At 45.8% G+C, this 24540-nt stretch overlaps 1 protein-coding gene across 1 annotated transcript in view; it reads right to left on the minus strand.

Moving 5' to 3' along the window:
* Positions 1-24540, minus strand: part of NECAB2 (N-terminal EF-hand calcium binding protein 2) — an 80273-nt gene that overhangs the window by 21264 nt on the left and 34469 nt on the right. The window contains exons 3-4 of the mRNA XM_065641146.1: positions 20951-21059; positions 844-869 (exon numbers count right to left, since the gene is read on the minus strand). Coding sequence (XP_065497218.1) covers positions 844-869; positions 20951-21059 — 135 coding nt within the window. The remainder of the gene's footprint in view (positions 1-843; positions 870-20950; positions 21060-24540) is intronic.

Below are 24540 nucleotides of genomic sequence, written 5' to 3' on the forward strand. Positions count from 1 at the left end.
AAAAGTCTTAAAAGTGTCAGGAATAAGGAGTAACTACCTGGTGCTGGCACAAGCATCCAGCAAACACTGTTCTGGCTGCTCAACCTGCTCTCAGCCAGACCTCTGAAGGCTGTAATCAGTGGCAAGGTGATGAAGGTAAATGGTGAGGACCTGCCAAGGTGGCTTTTTGTGTTCTTCTGCATCCTGGCATGGGAGGAGAGGAGAAGAGACAGGTGAGCTCTCTGCAAGGCCACGCACCTCTGTCTCTCCATCTCCTCCCAAAAAGATGAGGTGCAGGAAACGTTTTCCAATACCAAGTGTCCATGGAAAAATACACCCGAGTGAGGATCAGGAGCCCCATGTATGAGCCACCTCACATCAAGGCAAAGCCCTTGAGAAATCCTGGCAGGAAATATTCCCTTTCTGGTCAAGGTATGGGACAAAACATTATCAAGGATTTTCTTTTCAGTCTTTAATTTCTGTGAGCCGTAGGAGGTGCAGCAGAGGTGGTGTACTCCTCAGGCAGCCTGCTGGGAAACACATTATGGGTATTGCAGGTGGATACTGGTTTATTGAACTTCAGAGCAGAGCTGGAAGCCATGACATTGCCAGAAATTAAACTCCGGCGTGTTATTGAATAGGAGCCAGGTGCTCCGCTCAGCTCTGACCCCAATTGTGTTGCAAGAAAATGAAGAAAAGTTTTGCCAATTTTCCTGTGGAATAAGGGGTGAAGCAGCAGAAGTGCTGAGACCCCCCCAGCTCCGCAGGCACCATGGCCCTGCCAGCCTTGTAATGCGTTTCATGCATCTGAAAGCACACGTGTACATAGCAATTGCTTTGCCCCAAGAGAGGGAACACACTCACCGCACAGCTCCTTGGTGTCCACATTGCTGGAAGAGGGGGGAGACAAGGCAGGGGAGGAAGCAGGAAAAAAGAGAGAAACAAGATTTTAATGTAAAGGACAGATGAAGGATACATCTAGGATTTCTGCAGGCTTAACCCCAGACACCCACCCATAATGTTGTTAATCCCTTAGCATCCCCCAGCTACCGGTGGGGACAGGTTAAGGAGAAGGCAGTGGTTGGTGCCACTCAGGAAATCCACACACATCTGCATCTTCAGCATCCGTGCCATTGGGACAGGTTCACACATTATTTTGGATATTCCCTGAGGGGGAAAAGGGGAGTTGTGCATCCACCTCATGAGTGGACCTGTGCCTATAGGGGACCTAGCACAGCATCTCCTCTGCTTGCCTCCCAAATACCCATCCTGGCAACACCCCGGTGAGGTATCCAGCGCAGCACAGGAATGTGTTTGTTCTCATTTGCTCAGAACAAAAATTTGCACAATTTGCACAATTTCTAGATGGATCAATTGTCCCAATTCTGCCCTCACGAAGCATCCACAGAGCTGTGCACAGTTCCCACCTGGGACTCCATCCAGAAAAAATTGCAGTTGCTTCTTAATATATGGCCATTTAGTTTATGTAACAACATGCCTGGGGAGTAAAGATTGCTGCTAATCTCTTTGTACTTCAGATTCCCACACAATTACTAGTGCCATTCAAGCACTGGAATGATCTCTTAATAATATTATAATTTATCAATCCAGCTGTTTCTTTAACTAAACTCATCCCTGCCCTGTCTGACCTGTCAACATAAGTGGATTAGGGAAAGAGGTGTTTTCAATACTGCTTTCACCCTCCCGCAGCCCTGCCCCAGGCTCTGAAATCGTCCCAACCACTTGCCTGTGCCCTGACCGACAGGACCTGGGCTCTTCCCTCCCTCCATGACCCAAAGCTTCCACTCGCTGCTGGCCCTCTCCTGGGATGTGACATCCTTCTGAAGGGATAACGCACGATGAGAAAGTTAATTTGGGATTACTCTTCACTACCAAGGCCACGCTGAACCCTGTCGTCGAGGATTCATGACACAAAGCACAGTACCTTCGGAGCAAGCTGAAGTACCCAGGAAAATCTTGTCTCTGCTGAAATCTTTTGCCATCTCCTGCAGCAGGCTCAGACTTTGTGCGGGCAGAGCAGCCTCGCTGGGCTGTGCCTGGCAGCAGGACGGGGCACAGGCTGCATTTCCCACTCAAACAGCACTATAAAGCATTTTCTGCTTTAGCAGAGAGGTGAGTTTAGGAGATTCATCTTTCTATTTTGGCTCCGCTTGAGAAGATGGCTCAGACATGAGGAAGAATTTTTTTTGCAATGAGAGCGGTAAAATACTGGCCCAGGTTGCCCAGAGAGGTGGTGGATGCCCCATCCCTGGAGACATCCCAGGCCGGGCTGGACGGGGCTCTGAGCAACCTGAGCTGGTGAAGATGTCCCTGCCCATGGCAGGGGGTTGGACTAGATGACGTTTGATGGTCCCTCTTCCAACCCAAACTATTCTGTAATTCTATAAGACACAAGTTCAGGGACCCTGCTGACCTCTCCCTACATGCACTTCATCCCCAAGGTGCCAGGTACACTATGGCTAAGCAGAAATGCACATGTGTGCTGGTGATATCTGGGGAGAATATTCCCCAAATTCACAGTGCCATCCGTGCCAGGGTTCTCCCCAAAAGCAGAGCCCCAGGTGATGGTACTGGCGACCCCTTCACTGCTTCTCTTGAGCTGTGGAACCTGCTGGGTGCTGGAGGTGAACACGAACATCTTGATGATTTCACGAACATCTTGAGATGCCGGCTGCCAGAAAGGTGCTACCCGGCTTGTCTCACGCTGTAAAAGCACGTGTTACCAAATTACACACCCTTTGGGGTAGCTGATGTCTGTCACAGTATAAAAAAGTCATCTCTCAGCTCAGACACATTTGCAGAGCAGGACACACAGTGTGGAAGCTATTGGCAGCAAAGGCACTGGCACAAGCTGCAGCCCAAGCTGCAGGTAGCATGTGCATCTCTCTGCAAAATGAGCTTTTGCACTGCTTTGTCTTAACTCCCACAGAGATTTACCATCTTTCACAAACCATAGATTACTTCACTGAATCCTATAACCGCCCCCAGGGATGCTGTGAGCTAAATTTCCCCGATTTCCCATTGTCATGCCCAAATCCACTGAGTATGCAGATCCCAAACCCTACCCAAAAGAGCCAACTCCTGACCGAACAGTCCACAGTGCTATAGCAGCAGTGATTGCTAACCCAGAGCCTCAGCAACTCACAGGCAGAGAAAACTCAGAAAGCAAGAAGATGCATTTCCAGCACCGGCACAGCCCCATGCCCACCTGAGGACCACTGGTGGTCTTTCGCCAAAGGTCTTGGCAGCACCAATACTGTCAGGCACATGCACAGGAGTAGTTTTTATGTCAACATCACCCACAAAGTGCTTAAATAATATTTTTCAGAAGCCAGTTAGTGTTTATAAACACCTACCAAGGTGATTATGGGTTTGCAGCTAGGGCATGTCACTGAGGGAGGAAAAAAAAAAAAAATCTGTTATTGCTTTCCATGTCGTTTTGCATTGTAATAACTGATCTGCTGCTGCCAAAAATGGTCTTTTATTTCCTTACATCAATATTACTAAACTTAACAGTACTCAAATGTTAACTTGGCTGAGAAGCTGCTTTTAACTTTAAGCCATCTTGCATTAAGAATAATCCCAATTAAAGAAATTACTGAAGTCATAAGATGACAATGAAAGATATGATAATGTTCAGATGGAAATTTATAAGGAGAAATGAATGGGCACTTGAGCAGAACCCACAGCATTTCCTGGGATGTTTACATCCCACAGGACCGTGCCTGTCGGGAATGTTGCTGAGATGCAGTCACGTCCCAATCGGTGTTATGGGGGTTTGGTTGCCCAACATGAGCCCTGCATGGCTGGACACGTAACACCAGGGAAGGGCACTACCCAGCCACAAAACCATTTACAAGCTGCTCTGGCAGTTTAACGCTTTAGTAACTAACCAGCCCAGGGGTTCCTGCCAGTAGGATTTTTTTTTCTGATGGAAAAAATTCAGGATCTGGGTTTCAAGCCTCATGAAATGGGAGGTGGCTGCTCCCCATGAAAGCTGCCCTTCAGCAGAGGTGTTTGGAGTGGTCACATATTGCAAAGCCCTTTGAATTTCATTTCGAACATTTAGATGAGCATTAGCTACTAATTTTCTTTCAGCCACCAAACAGTCAACCTTCCCATAAGGCACAATAAACTAAAAAGAAAAAGCGCAACAAATTGTTCTCATTTTTTTCAGGAAAAAAAAATCAGCTACCAGAACACTTGGCTGTGAATTAACTTTGAATTTTAAGCATTCTTACATTAATAGTATGACTAATTAAAGAATTCATTGAAGTCATAACCCAAATAAGTATAACACAGTAATTTTCAAGGGAAACTTTAAATTAAGAGATCATTAAAGACTTCTGTGTTATACAGGGGTTTTTTTCTGCATAGTGGAGGCCACATCTATCTGATTACTTTCCAAAACAAAAGTCTTTCTTTCATCGAAGTAGAAAAATCAATAAAATCCAAGTCTTTTTGGTTTCAGGCCCTTTTCTCTGTTTTCCAGCCAGTGAAGCTGTGACGTGGAGAAGCACAACCTTGCACCCCCACTCTTGCTGGGGATGTGCACCCTTTGAGATTACTTTCCAAGGCAAAGATCCTCCATTTGCCACCTGGGATCTAATTTCTCTGACAGAAATAGCAGCCAAACACGAGTGCTCAGCTTTCAACCTAGGGCATCTTCTGAAAAATTGGAGTCCAAGCCATAAACTAATTTGGCCACATAAAGGACTGTTTATTGCTCACCACCCACCATCGTTTAAATACACTGGGATAATTTGACCAGATAAACATATTGGCAATAGGGAAATAGTTTTCCCTGCTGGTTTGCATCCAGCTATTTCAAAGAAAAAGAAAAGTCCTCAAAGCGTGATACTCCCCCCTCATTTGTGGGAGTTTGAAGAGCAACAACCATGCTGTGAGAGCATCTCCTCAGTGGGCTTAATTAAGTGATTTTGCCCAGGGAGTAATTACTGCCACACGAGCAGGAAGAGGCTGCCCAGAGTAATCACTGTGCCTCCTGCACACTCCAGAAAGAAACATGTTTCGCCCCCAAAAACCCCACCCGATGTTAAAATGTGAGCAAGCAGCTTGATGAGCGCCTGAGCTAATGAGGATCCCTGGGAAGTTGCCTCTTTGCCCTGCCACATCATTGATTGCAGATTATCCAGCAGATGGGCTTTTATCAGAGTTGCCCCTATACTGACTTTCTGCTGGTTTTCCATGGGTTCAAAGCACTTAGAAGCTTTTTTCTTCTCTACTTGCCTTTCTTGAAACACACTGCCATTTTTGAGATTTTCTCCCAGAGAAAGGTGGGGTGGCAACACCAGACAGAGGGCACGTTGTAGAAAAGGTGTCCAACAGCCCAGGGATTACAAACTCAAACTGAGCATCCCAGCAGCCAGATGTCTGGGTGGCTGATGGTCCCCCACATATCCTCCAGGTCTCAGGTCAGAAGATCCGGCTGCATTGATCCAGATCAACCCAACACTTCGAGTGAATCAGTATTTTCCAGCAGGGAAAAAAAAAAAAAAATCTGGAAATTTCCCATAGTTATTTGCTCTAGCTCATAAGAAGCAAGCCCTGTGCAGCTTACCCAGATGGCATCCCAGGAGGTCTTCAGGACTCAGCATGGCAAAGCCAGAGCTGTCCTGGTCCAGTGCTGGTGACAGTCCCTCTACTAGGGACTAGAGTCCTGCAGAGATTACTCCCAACCAAAATGGCCATGAGACTACTGCCAAGCATCTCCCCCTCTCCTTCCCAGCATCTCCCTGTTTTCCAGGCTTCTCTCCAATCATGGAATCAGTCAGGTTGGAAAAGATCTTTAAGATCATAAAGTCCAACTGTAAACCTAACACTGCCAAGTCCACCAATAAACCATGACCCTAAGTGCCACATGTACACATCTTTTAAACACCTCCAGGGATGGTGACTCAACCACTTCCAACCACTCAACCAATTATAGAGAGGAGCAGGAAAGTTATGAGAAGACTGGAAAGATAAGGTGAAGGCGTGGAGCATGAAATTCCCTTCAGTTCCAGCTCAGCCAAGGAAAGATGTCCGAGGCTCTCTCAATGGGTGGCACAATCAAGAACATACTGGGAATTCAGAAGTAGCAAATACATCAAAGTTTCATCTTTACAGCATATTTCTCATGCAAATAGCTGCCTGGATGTGCTGCTTGAATGCCACTCAACACCTGATCGGCTTCAGCTGAAGATAATAACCCTTTTACTTGGGCAGATGAAAGGTTTGCATCAGCAGCCACATGGCTTAGTTGCTTCACCAGCACAGTTTTTCTGAAATTACGTTCTACTTTTATTTCTATCTTCAATTCACAGCTTTGGGTTTGCTACAAGGCTTCAAACAAACATGGAAACAAATTATTCTCTAGCATTAGCCACCTGCAAAGCTCACTTTCATTTAGGAAAGACTAAAACATATGTGCAGCTGGAAAGTATTATTATATCTGATGATACGCCTTCTAGTCCCAGCAGCAACAGCACTGTGTTATCTCAACAGCTCAGAAGTGGAAAATGTACACCCAGATGCCTAATAAGGGGTCACAGATGGTCACTCTTGATCATTAGTTTCTGAACTCAAAGAAGCATTTTTACACAAACCCCAGAGCGAGAGAAATTATACCAGGCAGAGCAAGAGAAATACCAAACACTGGATGCCAGCCAAGAGTTGAATAACTTTAATTCTAGAGAACTAAGCAACTTTCCAAGCCCATGATCATTCTCTTCTGGAGAACCCTGCTAAATCCTTTCCGAGACCTACCCAAGCACCTCCTTCACCTGCCCACTGCCTTTAAAAAGCCCCACTCTTATGGTATGAAATAAAAGAATACTTCCAAAATTTGAGGTGCCACATGCAAAGGAACAGCATAAACCATATGCTGAGGCTGTCCACAACCAGAAGTGCATCCAGCCAGCTGCAGCTTCCAATGATGGAGGCAGACAAGTGTTCACAACATATGTCAGTTTTGGCTTTAATTTCCTGAGCCACAGCAAGCTGGCAGTCAGGGCTCTGATGGCCACCTGGCTCTTACTTTAAAGGATGGTCTTTATCTCTGCTTCCTGCATGAAATAAATTGAAAATATACTTTGCAATGCACTTCAGCAGGAATAATTCAGAGGTGCATATACTGGTGCAGGCACATGCGCCCTGCACATGACTCAGTACAGACGAGAAATAGAGTGAGCAGCAAGTCTTAAAAAAAACAGCAGGGATTTTTTATTCAGCTCTGCTTTTCCCAGCGGGGCAGAAAGTACCACCTATTTAAATACCTAGAGTGGATGGTTCATTTGCATGAGCTGAAGCTGGGTTCACTATTCGCTCCAGACAGAGGTTTCCCCCTAAATTCATGTTATATGAAACAGGCGCGTGTTTGCAGAGTCCATATGGATCACCACTGGAATGTTTCCAGCACTGGAGCACAACGATTTACATTAAAACACCTAAAGGGAATAGCTCCCACAGGGGCTCCTGGCCTTCTCCAAAGGAAAACTAATAACTTTATTCTTACCTTGGCACATGTTCCATCACTGAGCATTTGGGGAGCACAGGAAGAGGGTCTGAAAGCCCAGCAGTGAATCATGTTTTTCTTTGAAGTGCTAGTACCACAGAGAAGAAAAAATAGGCACAAAGAATTGCCCAGAAACAGAGAGAAGGAAAAGGAGGATTTTGTATTAACTTTTCACATATAGATTTTATATTACAAAGAGCCTCATCATCTGTGGTGCATGATTGGGGATTATAATGGTGTCTAGGTACTCTGGGAGACAGTTTCTTTCCTCCTACTTGCCCTTGCTATCAGCAGGATTTTTATTCACCCATTGCTTTGAAGGCTGAATGCTACTGTCCCCAAAGATGTTTTGCCCACCTAAACCCAGGGTGCAGCTCCTTCCAGCTCCTTGCACAGCTTTACTCTAGATTTAGGCAGATGACGACCACGATAGGGGAAGCTTCACTTCTTTTCTACAACACACGGCCACAGCCACTAACGCTGCTCAGCAAGACAGCAGGTGAGCAGCGGGAGGGCTGCACAGCAAACCTTGATTCAGGCCCATCGAATATTAATATTTTAATATGGCTTTCTCTGGCTCCTTGCCTTGATAAGCCATCTGCATTCTCATTGATACAGACACTGCCCAGATCCAGCTTTGAAACCATAAGACCACATTCATTGGAAATGCTAGTGCACAAAGTCGTGCACTAGGGCAGCAGAGGCCTCATCACAAGCCAGTAATTTGGAAAACACTGATTTTTCAAGGTAAACTGAACTTCAGTACAAACAAGCACACAGCGAAACTGGCAGGCTCAGGATAAAACGTACTCTTTGACTCATATGATTTGATGGCTGTTCCCTCCCTACACGAGAAGTCCCGGTGAGGTTGCTGCAGTGTCACACAGGCCAGGACGGACCTTCTGCACCTGCAGAAACACAGACAGAAACCAGAAGATCTTGGTTCCCTGCTGAGCACTGGCAAGTAGGGCTGTCACTACCCAAACCAGACAAAAAGCATCTCAGCTACCCACATCTGTGGTTTCAGCATCACCAGAGATTAGGTGACCCTCTAGCGTTATGGGGAAGATCAGCAGAAGACCTTAACCCTCTCCTCCTTCTCCTCCCCAATGTGGAAACCCCTCAGCAGACCTGTGAGTGTGGCTGGTGGCTCTCCCGGGGACAGTCACATCCTCAGCCAACTGCCACATGGCCTTACGGCCACCGCACAGCCCAGAGTGCAGCGTTTTACAAGCAGGTCTGCTTGCTGGCATCCTTCACACCGTGTCAGAAGATGCTGAGTTGAGCTTGGAGCAGCTTTCATACCTCAGCAGAATGGCGTGTGCCTTATGAAGGCTATTCCAGCTCTGATTGAAAAGGAAAAGGGAAAAAAAAAAAAAAAAGCCAACAAAAGAATGGTTAGCACTGAATACTAACTTGTAATTGATTTGTCATGATGCCGAATCCCAAAGGTGGGCGGCACACTTTGGGAAGCAACAGGTCCAGAAGAGCTTGGACCTGCTCCAAAAAGCCTGTGACACCTGAGTACAGATGTCCTGCCTGGCAGCGTGTTGCAGAAAGGAGGTTGTCATAGCACTCAGCGCGAGCGGTAATTAGGGATGTGACGGGAAGACGTCTCTTCTCTAGCCCGTGACCCGCAATGCAACTGTATTTTCCTTGTAGCAGTAACAAACCTCATAAAAATTACGTGAAGAGGCTATTAAACCTGCTAAAGAGCACCTCTGAAGTCCAAAGCCATCAAAGCCGAGGTACAGACGCAGCAGCCGAAGGGACCTCTGCCCCGTGACTTCGTCTCGGCTGCTGGTCTCTCCTTGCGGGATCCATCCCCGCCTGTCCCAGCAGAGCCCCTGACCTCAGCCATGTTTTCACACTCCACTGTCCCTGAGGAAAGCTTTCTGGTGTGGATTTTCCTGGGTTTGGAAAGGGGAAAAAAAATCTTCTGCCAACGATGGCTTACGCTTTTTGGAGCCTCCTGCGAGTGACCTGCTGGCGCCACGTGCCCCATTCTCCCCATCACGGCCAAGGGCAGTGCGTGACGTGCAAGGGATGAAGAGCAGAAAGCTCACAGGTGCGCACCGGGGCTTGGTTCGGCAATGACGCCTGCTAGCAGCAATATTCCCTCTCTTGCTCGTGCAGATGATAAAACCCACATGGGCACTTTGTCAGGGTGAGGAGGATTAAGCACCCCTCATTTGTAACACCCTCTTTCTGCAGCACAACTCTGAGAGTTTCCATTTGCTTTCGGAGAATTGACATCTACCGTAAAGATAGAGACCATTACAACGTAACTTGTTATCTGCTTAGTTTGTCCTTTTTAAAGACTCCCACCTGCTGCTCTATTTCAAGGCCGGTTCAGCTCCTCACTCCCTTGGCATACGGATTTATTCTGCAGTCATGGACATTTATGAAGCATTTATAACATTTATAACACCAGCCTGCCCCGTGCAAGCCTCCGTGCAACCTGATTTCCTACCTACAGCTGCAGGCAGCTGTCAGAAATAGGACGGTGAAGACCCCAGTTGTCTCTCCCACATCCTCACAAAGTCCCAGGCTGCAAACCATCCCTGATGCAGACCAGATGCTTTATTTCATCAGTGGTTTCAAACCCACCAAATAACATTTTCTATGCAGCAAAGTATTTGACAGAACAAAACACCCAGCTCTAATCATCAAGGCCACCAAGAAAAGTGACTGAATATGGATAAAAATGAAACAAATTTTCTGGTTGCTGTTGGAAAAATATGCTCTAAGCTCTTGCTAGTTAAAAGAGAAATAAATGTCACTTTGAAAAAAGGCACCTGCGGAGTACCAGACATTTGTTTGTTCATTCATCACCAACCGCAATATGGCATTTCAGGCTGTCAGCTGGTGCTAGACTGTCCTGCTTTGTCACACAGCTCTGGAGCTGAGGTTTGGGTACCACCGATGAGTCAGGCTCAGCATCACTGAGGCTCTGCCCTTCCTGCCCTATCGCTTCTAGAAAACAAAAATACAGCATAAAGTCGCAATTTTTCTGCAAAGCGCTGATCATGAATCCAAACCCCCAAACTCTGTGGCGTGCAGGAGGAGCCCAAGGCAGAGAGGTCCCACGGCTGCTCTCCCTGCCTGCCCCCTGCAAGCTCAGCACCTCGATGCCCACGGCCACCTGTGCAGAACACGGCCTTCTGCAACTCCATTGTGGGCAAGGGCAATTTTTTTTTCCCTCCTCTCTGTATCCAAATGAGCCATCCAGGATCTGCATGTTAAGAGCCCACAGAAGAAAATTTTGGGTGATTAAGGCATGCTCCTCCTGTGTATCAATTTGTACCTTATACATTTCACAGTTTATTAAAAATGATCAGTGTCTTCTGTCTTTGCTTTGACAGAGGTGGACAGAACCTCTAATCAGGCACTTGCAAAAGAAAATTTCTTGAAAAGCTCATAAAAACTCCAAACAAGATGACAACACAATAAAACGCCTGTTTACAGTGCAATTGATATCCTGAAAAATATATCAATGCAGCACACTGATTTACTAAGCTTAATCCAACAGTTGGTTTCTAAGCACAGTCACCACCTTAAATAAAGCAGACATTTAGTACAGTACTAAACATGTTCAAGTCTCTACGTGTGCCAAATCACTAATAAATTGCATCTAAACCGTCATGTTTTTTGGGAGAGGTGGGGTGGATGACTTGATCTTGAAAATATCACTCTGCCCACAAGTACATCAAATAAAAGAGAAGGCAGGTTTAATTGCAGCCTACAAGTAACTTAGCTGCTAGGATGGATGGCACTCCCAAATTTATTAAGTTGCTGGTTATTATATACACACTTGAGGCCGGTCTGTGTATATACACTGGGCTATATCAGCTCTCATTTAATTTATTCTCAAAACAGTGCCAGGCAAAACTGGGACTATAATCCTCAAACAGTGCCAGGGAAAACTAGGACTACGATCCTCAGAGGGATGGGCTGTACATTCCGTGGTCAGCACAGAGGTGGCACAGGTGGCCCCTTTTGCTCTCAGGGTATTTCCAACAGCTCTGCTTTGGAAACACAGCAAGATTTTTTTGGTGCTATTTTCATAATTTTATTTAATTTCGGCACCCTGGTCCCGTGCAGAGCCCGTACCTCTCAGCCTGCGTCGTGCATCACAGCCCACGTGTAAACAGAGCTCCTCATCTCGTATAAGCGTCTCACAAACTCTAAGTACAGCAATTGCCTCTGAGCTAACAACGCATCAATTTTGCTGTCAGGTGTGTTCAAGTTGATCAGCCTCAAAACACCGGCTGTTTGTGATGCAATTGGACTGCTCTGTAACGTCAACTCTATTGCTGGGATAGTTGTAACTATTTGGGCTTAGTATAATAGGGATCCCATCTTGGGGGCAATTTTTTTTTAGAAGTGGAAGGGAAAGAATGGTTTCAACCTATGATGCTTGTTTACAAAATCATGACATAGCCCTCTTGCCACAGAGTGCTCGATAGAGTGCTTTAAAATAGAAAGAAACAAGAAGTTTTTCTGGATGGACTCCCATCCGCTGCTCAGCCTTTGAGCCCATGAGTGTTTTTCAGTCTGGCCAGTTCAATAATATTTTCCCAGCTGCTTTGTTAAAATCCACCAACATCCAGAAGCACATTACAGCATTCAGACAGAACCGCGACATGCACACCCTGCAGCAGTGGCAATCAGAGCAGCTCTGGGGTATCACTCGCATTTATGCAGCATCTCTGTTTCTCCAAGGAGCAGCTGAGGGAGCTGGGGGTTCAGCTGGAGAACAGGAGCTGAGGGGAGACCTTCCGGTCTCTGAGCTGCCTGAAAGGAGCTTGGAGCATGGAGGGGGTTGGTCTCTTCTATCAAGTAGCAAGTGATAGGATGAGAGAAAATGGCCTCAAGTTGCACCAGGGGAGGTTTAGATTGGATATTAGGAAAAATTTCTTCATGGAAAGGGTTGTTGGGCATTGGAACAGGCTGCCCAGGGCAGTGGTGGAGTCACCATCCCTGGAGGGGTTTAAAAGACGCATAGATGAGGTTCTTAGGGACATGATTTAGTGCCAGAGATAGGTTAATAGTTGGACTTGATGTTCTTGAGGGTCCTTTCCAACCAAAACGATTCTATGATGCCAAGCAGTGACTGGAGGGGCTCAGGTCACCTCCTCACCAAACACCACTGCAGGGAACTTGGGGGCCCTTGCAAAGCCACCACTGCTCTTCAAGTACCTACCATGACAGGGACAAGAACAAGATATGTGTGTGAATCCAATGAATCCAATCAATTTATAAAGGTGGAAAAGATTTATGCACGCAGAACAGGGACTGGAAATCACTGCCTGGATTTTGCAGGACTTTGGTGCTGGACCCTGCAAGGCTGAGTCACCCAGAGAAGAGCCACTTGCATTTGTTTGACTGAACGCGCTTGTCCTGCCGACCCCCGGTGCTGGTGTCCTCGTCTTCCCTGAGCAAGAGAGCCAAGGGACACAGTGATTTTTCACCTTCACAGGAGCAGGTTAACGGCACTGATAACTCTCTGTGGCTTGCACTGAAGCAACACTCCAGCTGTTTTCTCATAGATAAAAACTTCCCTTCTTGGCCCTCTCATTTCCATCAAAATAAGTCACTTATGCATGTTTTTAACCTCTTGTTATTTATTTTACCTCAGTTTTCAAAGCAAACCATCAAAACAAATTCCTTCCTTATTTTTTGGGAGGGGGAAAGAGTTTATTTTCTTTTTTTTTTTCTTCTTCCCCCACAAACTGTCAACAGTATGAGTCACTCTGAAATGGGCTTTTCTGATGAATGAACATTTAACATTTTGCCTATTTTTACTTGATAAGGAAGCCTGGACTAATCTAATTTGTATTTATAATCTCTGTAATTTTGAACTGCAAAAGAGACAGGGAAAAACTATATTGTTCTGAACCCAGCTGAATGATGCGCTAATTGCCAGAAGCAAATGGTAAGACATCGAGAACATGAGTTAAAATTAAATCAGCTTCCTCCTCCTTTTAGATTTTGTGAGTATCTTCGTTGTCACCAAAGTTCTATGTAGGAGAGGAAGAAATCAGAGCAACAAATGTGCAGGTTTGGATATGTGACACACAACTATTAAAAGAATAGTAAAGCAAGAAATCCCTGTACTCCGTGCCTGTATTTTCTCAATATTTTTGTTTCTGATGTATTCTCTTATCCTGTCACTGAAAAGTGATTTAAAAATCCTCTCCCCAAATTCAGTCCCAAGGCAGACAGCTTGTACCCTATGCACACTCACTCGGAAAACACACACATACAATTTTGTAAAACCAGAGGTTAAACTAAAGCACTACGATCTCTTTGAATGCTTACACGACTCGAACACCAGCAGCTGGTTAGAATGAAATAGCTTAGTCACTTTCATGGTTTCTTGGTATCTTTCCATTCCCCAGAAAAGGAAACCTCTGATGCAGAACGGCCCTGCACAGTCTGAAAAATAAGCCACCAGGCTCCAGTCCCAGCAACAAAACCCTCCAATGTGATACTTCTCCACTCCATTTGCACAGATAAATCCTTCCCAGTCCTCGCCCTCTGCAGTAAACCCCATCCCGCTGCTCCCAGCTCCAACCTGCCTCGCTGCCAGATTAAACAGGCTCCCTCCGGGGATCCCGCTGAGAGACTGCCTGGGAAAACACCTGGGAAACTTGATTAGAAATAGAAAAATGTTCTCAAATGTTTGTTCAAATGAGTTTCTTCGCAGTTTTTCCAGCTTTGTGTTTCTCCCAATGACCTTCCTTGCAAGTGATTTTTTTTTAAAAAGCTCCTTTTCTTTGGTGAGCCTGAGATGTTTTATAGCACTATCAGCACACAGCTGCTGAGTACCAGCTTTGACACCAAGCATTGCTTCACTTAAATGAAAAGTAGAGCACAGTATAGCATAAGTGACATGTCGGTACAGAGAAGAATAAGCTAGGACTCAAACTTCTTCCACAAAACCCACCAAATGCCCAGGCTCTCAAGAGCCAGAAATTAGAGCCAGACATATAATTTTTGTGTAATCATTTTGTCCCTTTCAGAAGAGACAAGAACTCTCTTGAATCAGTTAATCAAAATCTCAACTGATTATACCATCCGTAGTTTGTTTCCCAGAGAGCTAATTGAGAACATTCAATATTCAAAAATTAAGTTGGTTTCAATGAGCACATCCATCTCCGTAGCGTGGGCTACGGCTCCCAGACAAATCCGGCACTTCACTGAATCAGGCTTCCAATGCAAATAGCCAAGATTAAGGAAGGGGGTGGGAAAAAAACAGGAAAAAAATACTCAGTCATAATCATCATTGTTCCTTGCCCAAGAAGTGGAAGGACTTCATGTTCAACTTTGAGAGGACTGGACTGCAGAGGCCTGGAGAAAAGCACAGGCAGCATGAGCTGAAGCCCACAGTAAGCTCTATCAGGTGGAGTCTCTCCACACCAAAGGACACCAGACCAAACACAGATTGTGGGAAGGTAGAGCATCTCAGAGGGTGAGAACAACAGACCTCTTCCACCAGAGGAAAGTAGTTACCGGATTTTGAGCTCCTTTGCCTTTGTCTCTGACCTCACTAGAATGCTGCATTGCTCTTATACAACACCAAACCAGGAGTTTTCAGAGCTCCAAGTACCACTGAGCCAGGGACCTGCAGGGCAGCTACTGAGACATCTTCCTTCGGCTCCTCTCATGGGGAACAGCATCAGCCTGGACCCCAAACTACACCAGCAGCACCTTGCCAGCACCTCCTCCTATGCTTTGGATGCTTCTCACCATTGTAGAACATTAAGTGCCGTAGCCACAGGCACTGGGTATTTGCACAGCATCTAACATAAACCAATTTTATTCTCCAGGTATTGATGCAATCAAAGTAACAGGGAAACAAAATTCATTCGTGCAAGCTATCAGCCCAATTTCGAGAGCTTCTGGCCCCACAAATGCCCTGATGATGTTAGCAGAGGGTAGAAATTAGACAATAGCTGGGTGCATTTTTCCCAGCTGAGTTAGAGGAGGAAGAGGCTGGGGAGGCCAGGCGGGAGGAACACACTCTGCTGTGCTCCCTCCCTCTCCTTAGAGCCTGGCACCGACGCTCTGCACAAAACACACATGAAACCAGCAAGTCACAACTACAGGAGAGAGCTCACTCCTGCTCATAGCCCTCTCTATCGCTCACATGAACTTAACAGCTTCTCCTGCACAATTAACAGCCAGTGAAATATAGACCTGCCCCTCCTCATTTGCTCTGCTTCCCTCAGCCTTAAGTAGCTAGCGCCCGCAGTCAGACCCTGAGGAGCAGCTGTCCCACCGTGCCAGCCCAAACCTGGACCCATCTCCGCCAGCTTCACTCTGCCAGGCAGCAGGTTGGCCCTACCAGCATCTCTGCTTGGGATTGCCGCTGTTTAAACACCCCGGATGGGGCCAGGTGTGCCCCATCTCCCTGCAAAAGCCAGGGCAACCTGAAGCTCCCAGTCTGGAAATGGCACGGCTGTGCCGGCACAACACGTTATGGGCTGAAATGTTCCGCTTCACAGTAGGACTAATTAGCACAGGCAGAGAAGTTCATCAGCATCATTACCTGCTTCAGGGGTGGCCCTGCGCAGCTCTGGGGTTGAGCACAGCACTCGGGTTGGTGGCTGCCCTAACTGGAGCCCGCGATATCACTGCACCCCAAGGTGACCTCAAATTACTCTGATTTATCATACAGCTCCGTGTGGTATCTGGGCAGCTGAGGGATTGGGAAGGAAGGTGGCGTCATGTTTCCAGGAAGGATGTTGTTCAGCATCTGAGGGTTCACGTTTTCCCATCCATCCCCCATCACTGCCCCTCTTTGTGTAGCCCCACATAATCCCCACCAAGGGCAGAAGGTTGAACGCTGCTGAACATGGTACAGGCTGGAGAACCCCATCATCTTCAGTTCTCTATTTGTCACAATCCTCCAGCAAAAGTGACAGTTTGGGGAAGCTGTGATGGGCTTCTGAGAAGAGATACCGCTTCTGTTAATTATCTTACATGCACACTCCAACCTTTTCTAGTGTTTGCCACTGGAGAGAAGAGCTCATTTAGACAGAGGTGAGAAAAAAAAATAAAGCAATTAAAAGAATAGCTATAAGCCTAGCGAAGAGATAATAAATGACAGAGCAGCAGAATGCTAATGCCATGTTCTTGGCTCCTTGTGAATGGACCCGTACGACTCCTCAGAGAACTCCTGCTCTAGTGAGATCTCTCCCCAAAGGATTGTCCTCTGCAGCTATGAAAAGTCTATGAGACGTTAGAAAAGGAATTTTGAAAATCCCCTGCCAGGATTAAATTAGTTTGTCAACAGCCATGTCTGACCTGCCCCTGCTTTCACAAGGACTGAGGGGTGCTCCTTCCACCCGAGGGGATGCAGAGCACGGATAAGCACTGTCCCAGGGAGCTGGAAGAAGATGGGAACTGTGGGTCAGACAGAGCAAGTTTCATCCAGCAGCAATGTAACATTTTGAGAGAGTTTCATCTGGCCATTTGTGGCCCTAAAACTGTTTGACTTTCCATTTGCAATGACTTTTTCCTTTTAAAATTGATACATATCTTTAGAAAATGTAAGAAAAGTTGTAGATAATTCTGTAAATACAACAGGATTTCCCAGGCGAATGTCAATCTAATGTTTTATAAAGCCCTGATCCGCCACTAAACCAAATATATATATATATTTAAATGTGTGTATACATATAGCATACACATAATTTGTGCAATTCCAGCAGCATTGATATTAATAGTAACATATCATTACCTCCCCATTAATCTTCAGGCAGCTCCCTATAAAGCGCTGCTGAAACCTCCTGAAACAGCAGCTAAAACCAAGAATGAAAAACCGCCTAGCAACATCTTGCTTTTGCCTCCTGCTCCGGTTGGGAGGAGGGAAGGAGGGCAGCCAGCATGAGCAATGGAGACAAAACACCATTTGATCACTGTTTTTAAGCAACAGCAGGTTTACGAAAATGATTTTGGCAAAGAAAGGATTGAAATACATTTTGCACGTTCCTGTTGCCAGATGAAATAACCAGTGATGACGGGACTTACAGCGCAGCTCTCATACCTTGCCATGGAGATACCTGGTGATAAAACCCCAGGGCAGCTGTCTGGAGCCCATGCCCATCATGTCACATCATCAACCTCCTAGAAACACTTCCCCGGCAGTCAAGAAGAAAGAAGGAGCCTCATTAATGCCCCTGGGCTATTTCGAGGTACCTCATTTCAGTTCAGCATCCTCCTAACCGCCCCTTGCTGCCAAGGAGGGGTTTTACTGGAGGACTGTGGTTCCAGAAACAGGACCCCACCTCCCAGCCACAGCAGCACAGCTACTCCTGCATCTGTAACCAACCTCATCTTTCATTCATCTGCCCAATTTTTCTCTTTTCCACCATTTTCCCAACTAAAGCAAGTCAAGAAACCAATACAGACATTAATTTTGTCTACTCCAGTAAGGCAGTTCCCTGTTCCTAAAAATACTCCAGGAAATTGAATCAACATTCTGTAATTTGGCTGCTAACAGCAATTACTAATAATCAGCAGGAACATAATTTTCTTCATTTTCTACTCTAGCTGTAATGTAATTTCAATAGCAAACTTTGTTTAGTGCACTAAACAAACATGATGTGCAATATGAGAAAAACATAGAGATAAAGTGGAATATCAAAAACCAGGTTCAAAGATAAATAAACTTCAATCAAATAGCAAATAATTGACATTCAAAGAGCCTTTTGAAAAGACAAAGATAATATCGTTCCTATGTTCCCTTGTAAAATAGAAAAAATGCAAGCTCCACTCCACTCTTGTTCGGTGGCAGCAGCACTCGAAATTGCAAACCTAACGCTTGGGCATGTGGAAGCTGGAGGCAACATCCTTCCTGCCCAACCTCCTACAGACCTGCTGATGTACTGTGCAGAGAACAAAAGACAGAGCAAGGTGAAGAGCACACACACAATTTGAAAGACTCTGCTAGATGCAAGACTGCAGTCAAGCAAACTACTGGTTTCACACGAAAAGCACTTCTGCACAAGGAAGCCTGGCTCTGAAATGGGTTTTCTGGCGACTGAGAGAGTTCTCACAGACAAAAAGAGAGGAATATTTTCTTCCCACAAATTGATGAATTTGGTGTGGGTGTCTATGCTTTCCAAATCAATAAGCAAGGGCCAATTTGATGCCAGGATTTAACTTGGAAGGCTGACCAACTCATTGCGTTTTCTTTCAGCGAAGAACAGCAGATGCTACACTGCTCTGTGTGAGTATTGGTCCCTAATGGCTATTGATGACTGGATCAAATCGGCTTGGCAAAAGAAAAATGCTACTGAATTGTGGGGACTCTTGCCACGCTCAGGAGCTGCTCAGCAAGACCTCGTGTGCCGGCAGCACTGTTGCATGACGCTTGAAAGTGGCACATGTCCTCTTTGTCCTGTTTCGAAGACATCCCTTACTAAGGGTAGGAGTCAAGCTGCATGTTCTCTACAATACCCAAGCAAAACTGGACTGCAATCCAGTTTCCCATTTCAAGAAGGCCAGGACTAACATCCACACACTAACCTTCAGACACCCCAATTTACACATCAGCCGTCTGCATCTTTCCGAAGGCCAGATGAAAGTTGACAAGCTCAGGCAATGCTATAAATTACTTCAGATGAGAGGCAGGTGAGCACCCAAGACCCAGATTTAATAGAGATCCCATCCAGGAGCATCACCTGGAGCTCAATAAATAGACCCACAGAGCACAAGGCAGTATCTAGTGTCTATTGAAGAGGAACCATTACAAGGGATGGATCATTCTCAGCTAATTTTAGTAATAAGATCACTGAAGTTCCTTTGATTAATTATTCAGTGAATAGTATATATTAAGCTGGTCTTTGGCATTTCTGATCTTGGAATAAACTTTGGGAAGTACACACATTGGAAAGAGGGGATTTTGAGAAACCTCACATTTGCTTTGCTTTCAGAAACATCTTCAGCAGCAGCCCCTGTACCAGGTTGATGAGTTTTACATCTGCTGCTTTGGTGCCAACACACTACAGAGTGATCACTGCTTTCCAGGGGATGTTTTGGATGGGGGGCAAAGCATGCAGCACTCACGCAGGCAAGACTTAATCTACCTGCTGCCAGAAGGCTTTATAGTTAACCAGACTATTATTTTTTAAGCACTTAGAGCAAGACTTCTCATTTGAAATTGGATGCTCTTTTCATCTGCTTTTTGGACAGATTTTTTTTTCTCTCTAGAGGAACAACAGTCACACTGGAATATGACTCAAAGCTGCCTTTCATTTGTATTTCCAAACAGCCTAAACTACTCAGGCTTTTGAAGACGGGCTCCTCTTGGAAAGAGAAAACCCACCAGTGGGCTGTGTTCTTTGTGCCGGTGCCCAGCACCGTCAATAGCTGCTGGCAGGGGAGTTTGCACCGGACCCCGCAGACTCCACGGCTTCATGCCAAACCCAAACGCTGCTGGTGCCAGACACTTGTTGGGGGCTGACAAACATCTCAGACCCCATGAAAGGCAAGGGCAGTCAGAGGGAGCGCTGAGGGACAGACGGCAAAAGGCAGGTGGAGGGGCTCCGAGAGACTTTGTCACCTTAATTTGATAGCTCGGCACAGCCTGCAAAAGCTTGATTCTCAGCAAAAGCAGTCAGCTGCCGTATCTAGCGTTCAACTTTGATGCAACGTAAAACTAAAGCACACCTAGAGCCCTCCTCTGCCGTCATTTTCCCTGCTGCCACTGCAGCTGCGATGCGGAGAGTGCAGTGCTGCTCGTGGATCTGTCCACTCGCCCTTTCTGCCTCGCCTGGGCTTTGTATCCACAGAAGTACAGCCACATCAGGCTGCTTGGATCCGAGCAGAGGCAAAGCATCTGCAACAGCAGCTGAAGGGCTTGGGCAGGGCCCTGCGCAGCTGAATTCCACCTTGGAGAGAAGGGGACGCGTTTCTATTAAGTGCTAGAGCAATCACTGCACCAGGGGATATTTTGGATGGGAGGCAAAGCAGGCACTGTCCAAGCACAGGGGACACAGAGTAATCGCGAAGAGACAAGACCACAAATTATTCCAGCTTGTTGTGTGTAAAATAGCTGGATAGGACAACGCTTACAGGCATTCACACAGTTACCTTTTATAGTACAGTGAAGCTTTTAGATGAAGTGGAAAAGCTGAAGAGCCATTGAAACGCCCTCATGAGTAGAACTAAGCATCATTTCAGATGCCATAAAGATCATGTTGCACTAAAGAAAATGGCCTGAAACAATACATCAAGCAAAAAGGAGTCATAGTGGCCATCACGAGGAGACACAAACCAAGCAGAAATGGAGATTTTGCAAAGTTTTGCAAAGCAAGTTGCATCCCTGCAGCCTCTGCGGGGCTTAGCACTGCTGCTGCACACTAATGCAATGATCCAAAGTCTCTGCGAAATGGGGGAGTGTCAGTATAGGGAACTTACTTGGTGTTGTCCGAGTCAATGGTATGGAAAAGCTTCTCAAGTTCTTCTTCATTCAGTGTCCCATCAGAAAAAAAGGCCTGGAACTCCTCCAGAGACAGCTTCCCATCATCTGCAAACAGCAACACAGCCACTGTTAGGGAATGGGCAAAGCAAGGGACACGATTGAAAAATCAAGAGTTATGTTCAGATTTAAAGATTCAGAGCAAAAATTACCTCCAAGTGCTTCTGCTGAACTGGCCCTCAACCAATGCAGAGCTTACCAGGTACAGGATGGGACCCAGCAGCTCTGGAACCGGATGAAGCTGCATTGCTCTTGGGTATGGATGCACTGGCCGTTAGCAACTAATTGGGCTATTAACCCAAAGCACGACTCAAGCCCAAAGGGGAAAAGCCTGCAAGCTTCATCCTGAAACTGAATTACATTTAAGAAATCATGAAGCATTTTGTCTACCATATGTTCAAATGATGCAGGATGCTCACTAAGGGACATATAAAAGACCAAGGGCTGGAACTAATGACAGATCCAGGAGCATCTTTTGCCATTCCTAGCCAGCTGCATCTTCTCCAACACAGCGCATCTCCCTGCTCTAGACAGAGATGCAAAACAGCAGCTACCAAGCATAACAAGATGCATCTTGCTTCAGTTGTCAACTGTTTAAACACACAAGGACCGTGTCACCTTAATGTTGTGTCTTTACTTCTAGAGGGACCTGGTGACGCACGAAATCCATCTGCCTGGCCATACGGGCTACAGCTTGCTGGGTGCCTCTTGGCAAACCTACCAGCACGTGAAGGAGTCACAAGACAGAGGTTTAATAATGTTCTCCTGGGCATCTACAGAGGAACTTGCTGTAATTTCAGCAGCAAGCTCCAAGCTCATCTTCAGATGTTTGTTTTGATACAGGCCCTGTTCAGAAGTGCACAGGCACTTTAACAGCCCCATCTCCAGTGGTCCAAAGAGACCCTGCAGACAGTCAGTGTTTGGGGGAACGTGCCTCCGGTCTTACCTCAAAGATTGAAAAACAACATCCAGATTTGAAAATTCTGGCCATACACTTTGCGTATTATTTTATATATTGGCCCTAGTACTAATTTAATACTAGGCTTAATACAGTCTACTTAAACGACCACAAAATTTTAAACAAAAAAATCAGATCAACGTACAAAGGAATATAAGTAGGACTCCTTTGCAACATTTGCTGATGATGTGAGAAAGGCTTACACTTAACTGTTAAATCTGGAACCTTTCTCTGTGTGCTGTGGACAAGTACAGCACATGTTTAAAACCATAGCTGAAAGTGAGAATATCTGGAGACAGCTCCTGTGAAGTTCAGCAATAAAGCAATGGGAGAGAGGCAAAAGAAACTTTAAAGAAACTTTAATTTACCTCTAGTTTCTTGTTCAAGGCACTGACACTGTACTCTGGTGTGCAGCAGTGCCTAGGGAGGAATAACTACCCCAGATCATGTGTTATTTAGTCTTTCCATTCATATCCACAGAAGGTTCATAGACTAGAAATGCTGCCTACTTTGTAGTAGGAGAATGTATCATTTATTATTTAATCAAATCAATTATAAACCTTGTTTCTTCTCTTTCAGGAAGTGAAGCTAGAGGACAAAAATCAGTCAACTTACAACATACACATCAATATTTCTTCCCCAAACTATGTAAGTCTGCTGCTCCTAAAACATACCGGCACTGCCAAATGCTAACCCAGTTTCCCTTGTCTGACACAGACAAATTTAGACCAGTGATAAATGGAGTCTAAGATGTCTATTTAATTGGCAATTACGAACGGAACACAGCAGGAGAACAAAATCTACAGCAACACTGGGTGAAAAGGGTATCATTTTCAGAGCACCACAATGGCTATAGAGAGTGCTCAGCTGCCTATATTGTTTTTCTGCATTCCTTCCCCAAAATGTGACCTCTTTGCAGCAGCCGGGGTGCAGAATACCAATGCACAGCTCAGAGGATGGGTCCCAGATTTGCTGTCTGCTGCTGATTACGGAAAACTAAAGCATCTGTAGTTGAACAAGTACCTATTGCTTGAAGCATCCTACCAGTGTCACCTGGAGGCTAAGCCAGTGGTGACAACCTTGTTGAAAGAGATAAAAATACCATTCCCAGAGCAAGAGCCACATCCACACCATCCATCTCCACCTCTGCACATCACACAACTGGATGAAAAGCTTCCCCCAGAGTGCTCCTATTTAAACAGTATCCTAGCCAAGATCAAGGTTTGGTTTCTTCTTATCCTGACTGGCAATGAATATATGTCTTCAAGCATCACAGTCAAAAAGATAACAGAATTTCTATCCCATGAGGGCTAAACAGTTCTTTATATACGGCACACTTCCGTAAACCTTAAACCAGTGCTTGTTCACCTCAAACTTGTCCGTCCACTCAGAGGGCAGGCAGTATTAAATTCCCAGGAAAGTCACATAAATCAGCTCACAGACAAGGAGAAATGGTAAAATGAAGTGATTTTTCAGGAGACTACTTTAATCCAAATTTCAGTTTGCTCACCTCTGAAAGGCACAAAGGTGTTTTTAAGTTGAGGGGAAAAAAAAATCCTTTATGTAGTTTATCTCTTATGACTTGTCCCTTTCATTTCACTCTTGCTTGACTTTTTTGAGCCATATATGCAGGCCACATTTTTGCTGCAGCCTCTGAAACCTCAGTGTTTAAAATCTGAGCCGAAATGCTGCTCTGACTCCTATCTCACAGCCTGTGGAGTTGCAGGTGAGAACAGGAGGCAGGTACCAACTACCGTGACAGGCTGGATCACTGAAAACAAGCATGCACCAAATTTTTGGCAGCATTTAACAGCCCAAAGTAATACAGGGTGAGCAAAGGATCTAGAGAAAGGAGGTGACAGTGAACTTTCTTTCATTTTTTGTTGTTTGGAGACCCCACAGAGCTGGTTAGCCCTGGCAGAAATTTGAATAAAAGTACACATTTCACTTGTAAACAGTACTTGGGCTTGTCATCCCCCAACGAACACCACCACAAAGTACCAGTCCACTTAAAGCTGATCGTTATTTAATACAAGCTTGCATAGTTCTCTGCAAACACACAAAGCAAAAGCCTTCCAGAGTAACGAGATAAATCCTTGAGCTGCGTATCTATAATTGTGAACCAGGCTGACAGCCGCAGGTTGCTGGAGCCCAGCGGGCAAGGAAGCCTTGGGCGAACTTGGGTGATAAGAGGAAGCAGACTGGGCTGGGATTTGGCAGTTCAAATTAAACTGGTAGAAAATCCTGGGCAAGGAGGGTTGACCACAACACGACCGACACCAGGCCCACCCGCCGGTGCGTGCTGTGATAAGAGCTGATGGAGATGCTGTGCTCCAGGAGCAGCCTTATCAGGAAAGTCACAGGAAAGCAAGCTTTTTCTGAGAGCAGAAGTGTCTGCACTCACCAAAGCGTGGATAAGACTTCCAGGAACCTGCTTTTTGCTGAAAGCTCCTGGGTGTGAGAGGGGGAAATTCTCCAAATGGGCTGTCAGGCATCGCACTAGAGTGGCAGCATCAATTGTACTGTTCAACCTCACCCATGTCCTGCCCTGTAGGAGCTCGCCTGGGGACA

The sequence above is a fragment of the Caloenas nicobarica genome, chromosome 9 (genome assembly GCF_036013445.1).
Source record: "Caloenas nicobarica isolate bCalNic1 chromosome 9, bCalNic1.hap1, whole genome shotgun sequence".
In the NCBI taxonomy this organism is placed as follows: domain Eukaryota; kingdom Metazoa; phylum Chordata; class Aves; order Columbiformes; family Columbidae; genus Caloenas; species Caloenas nicobarica.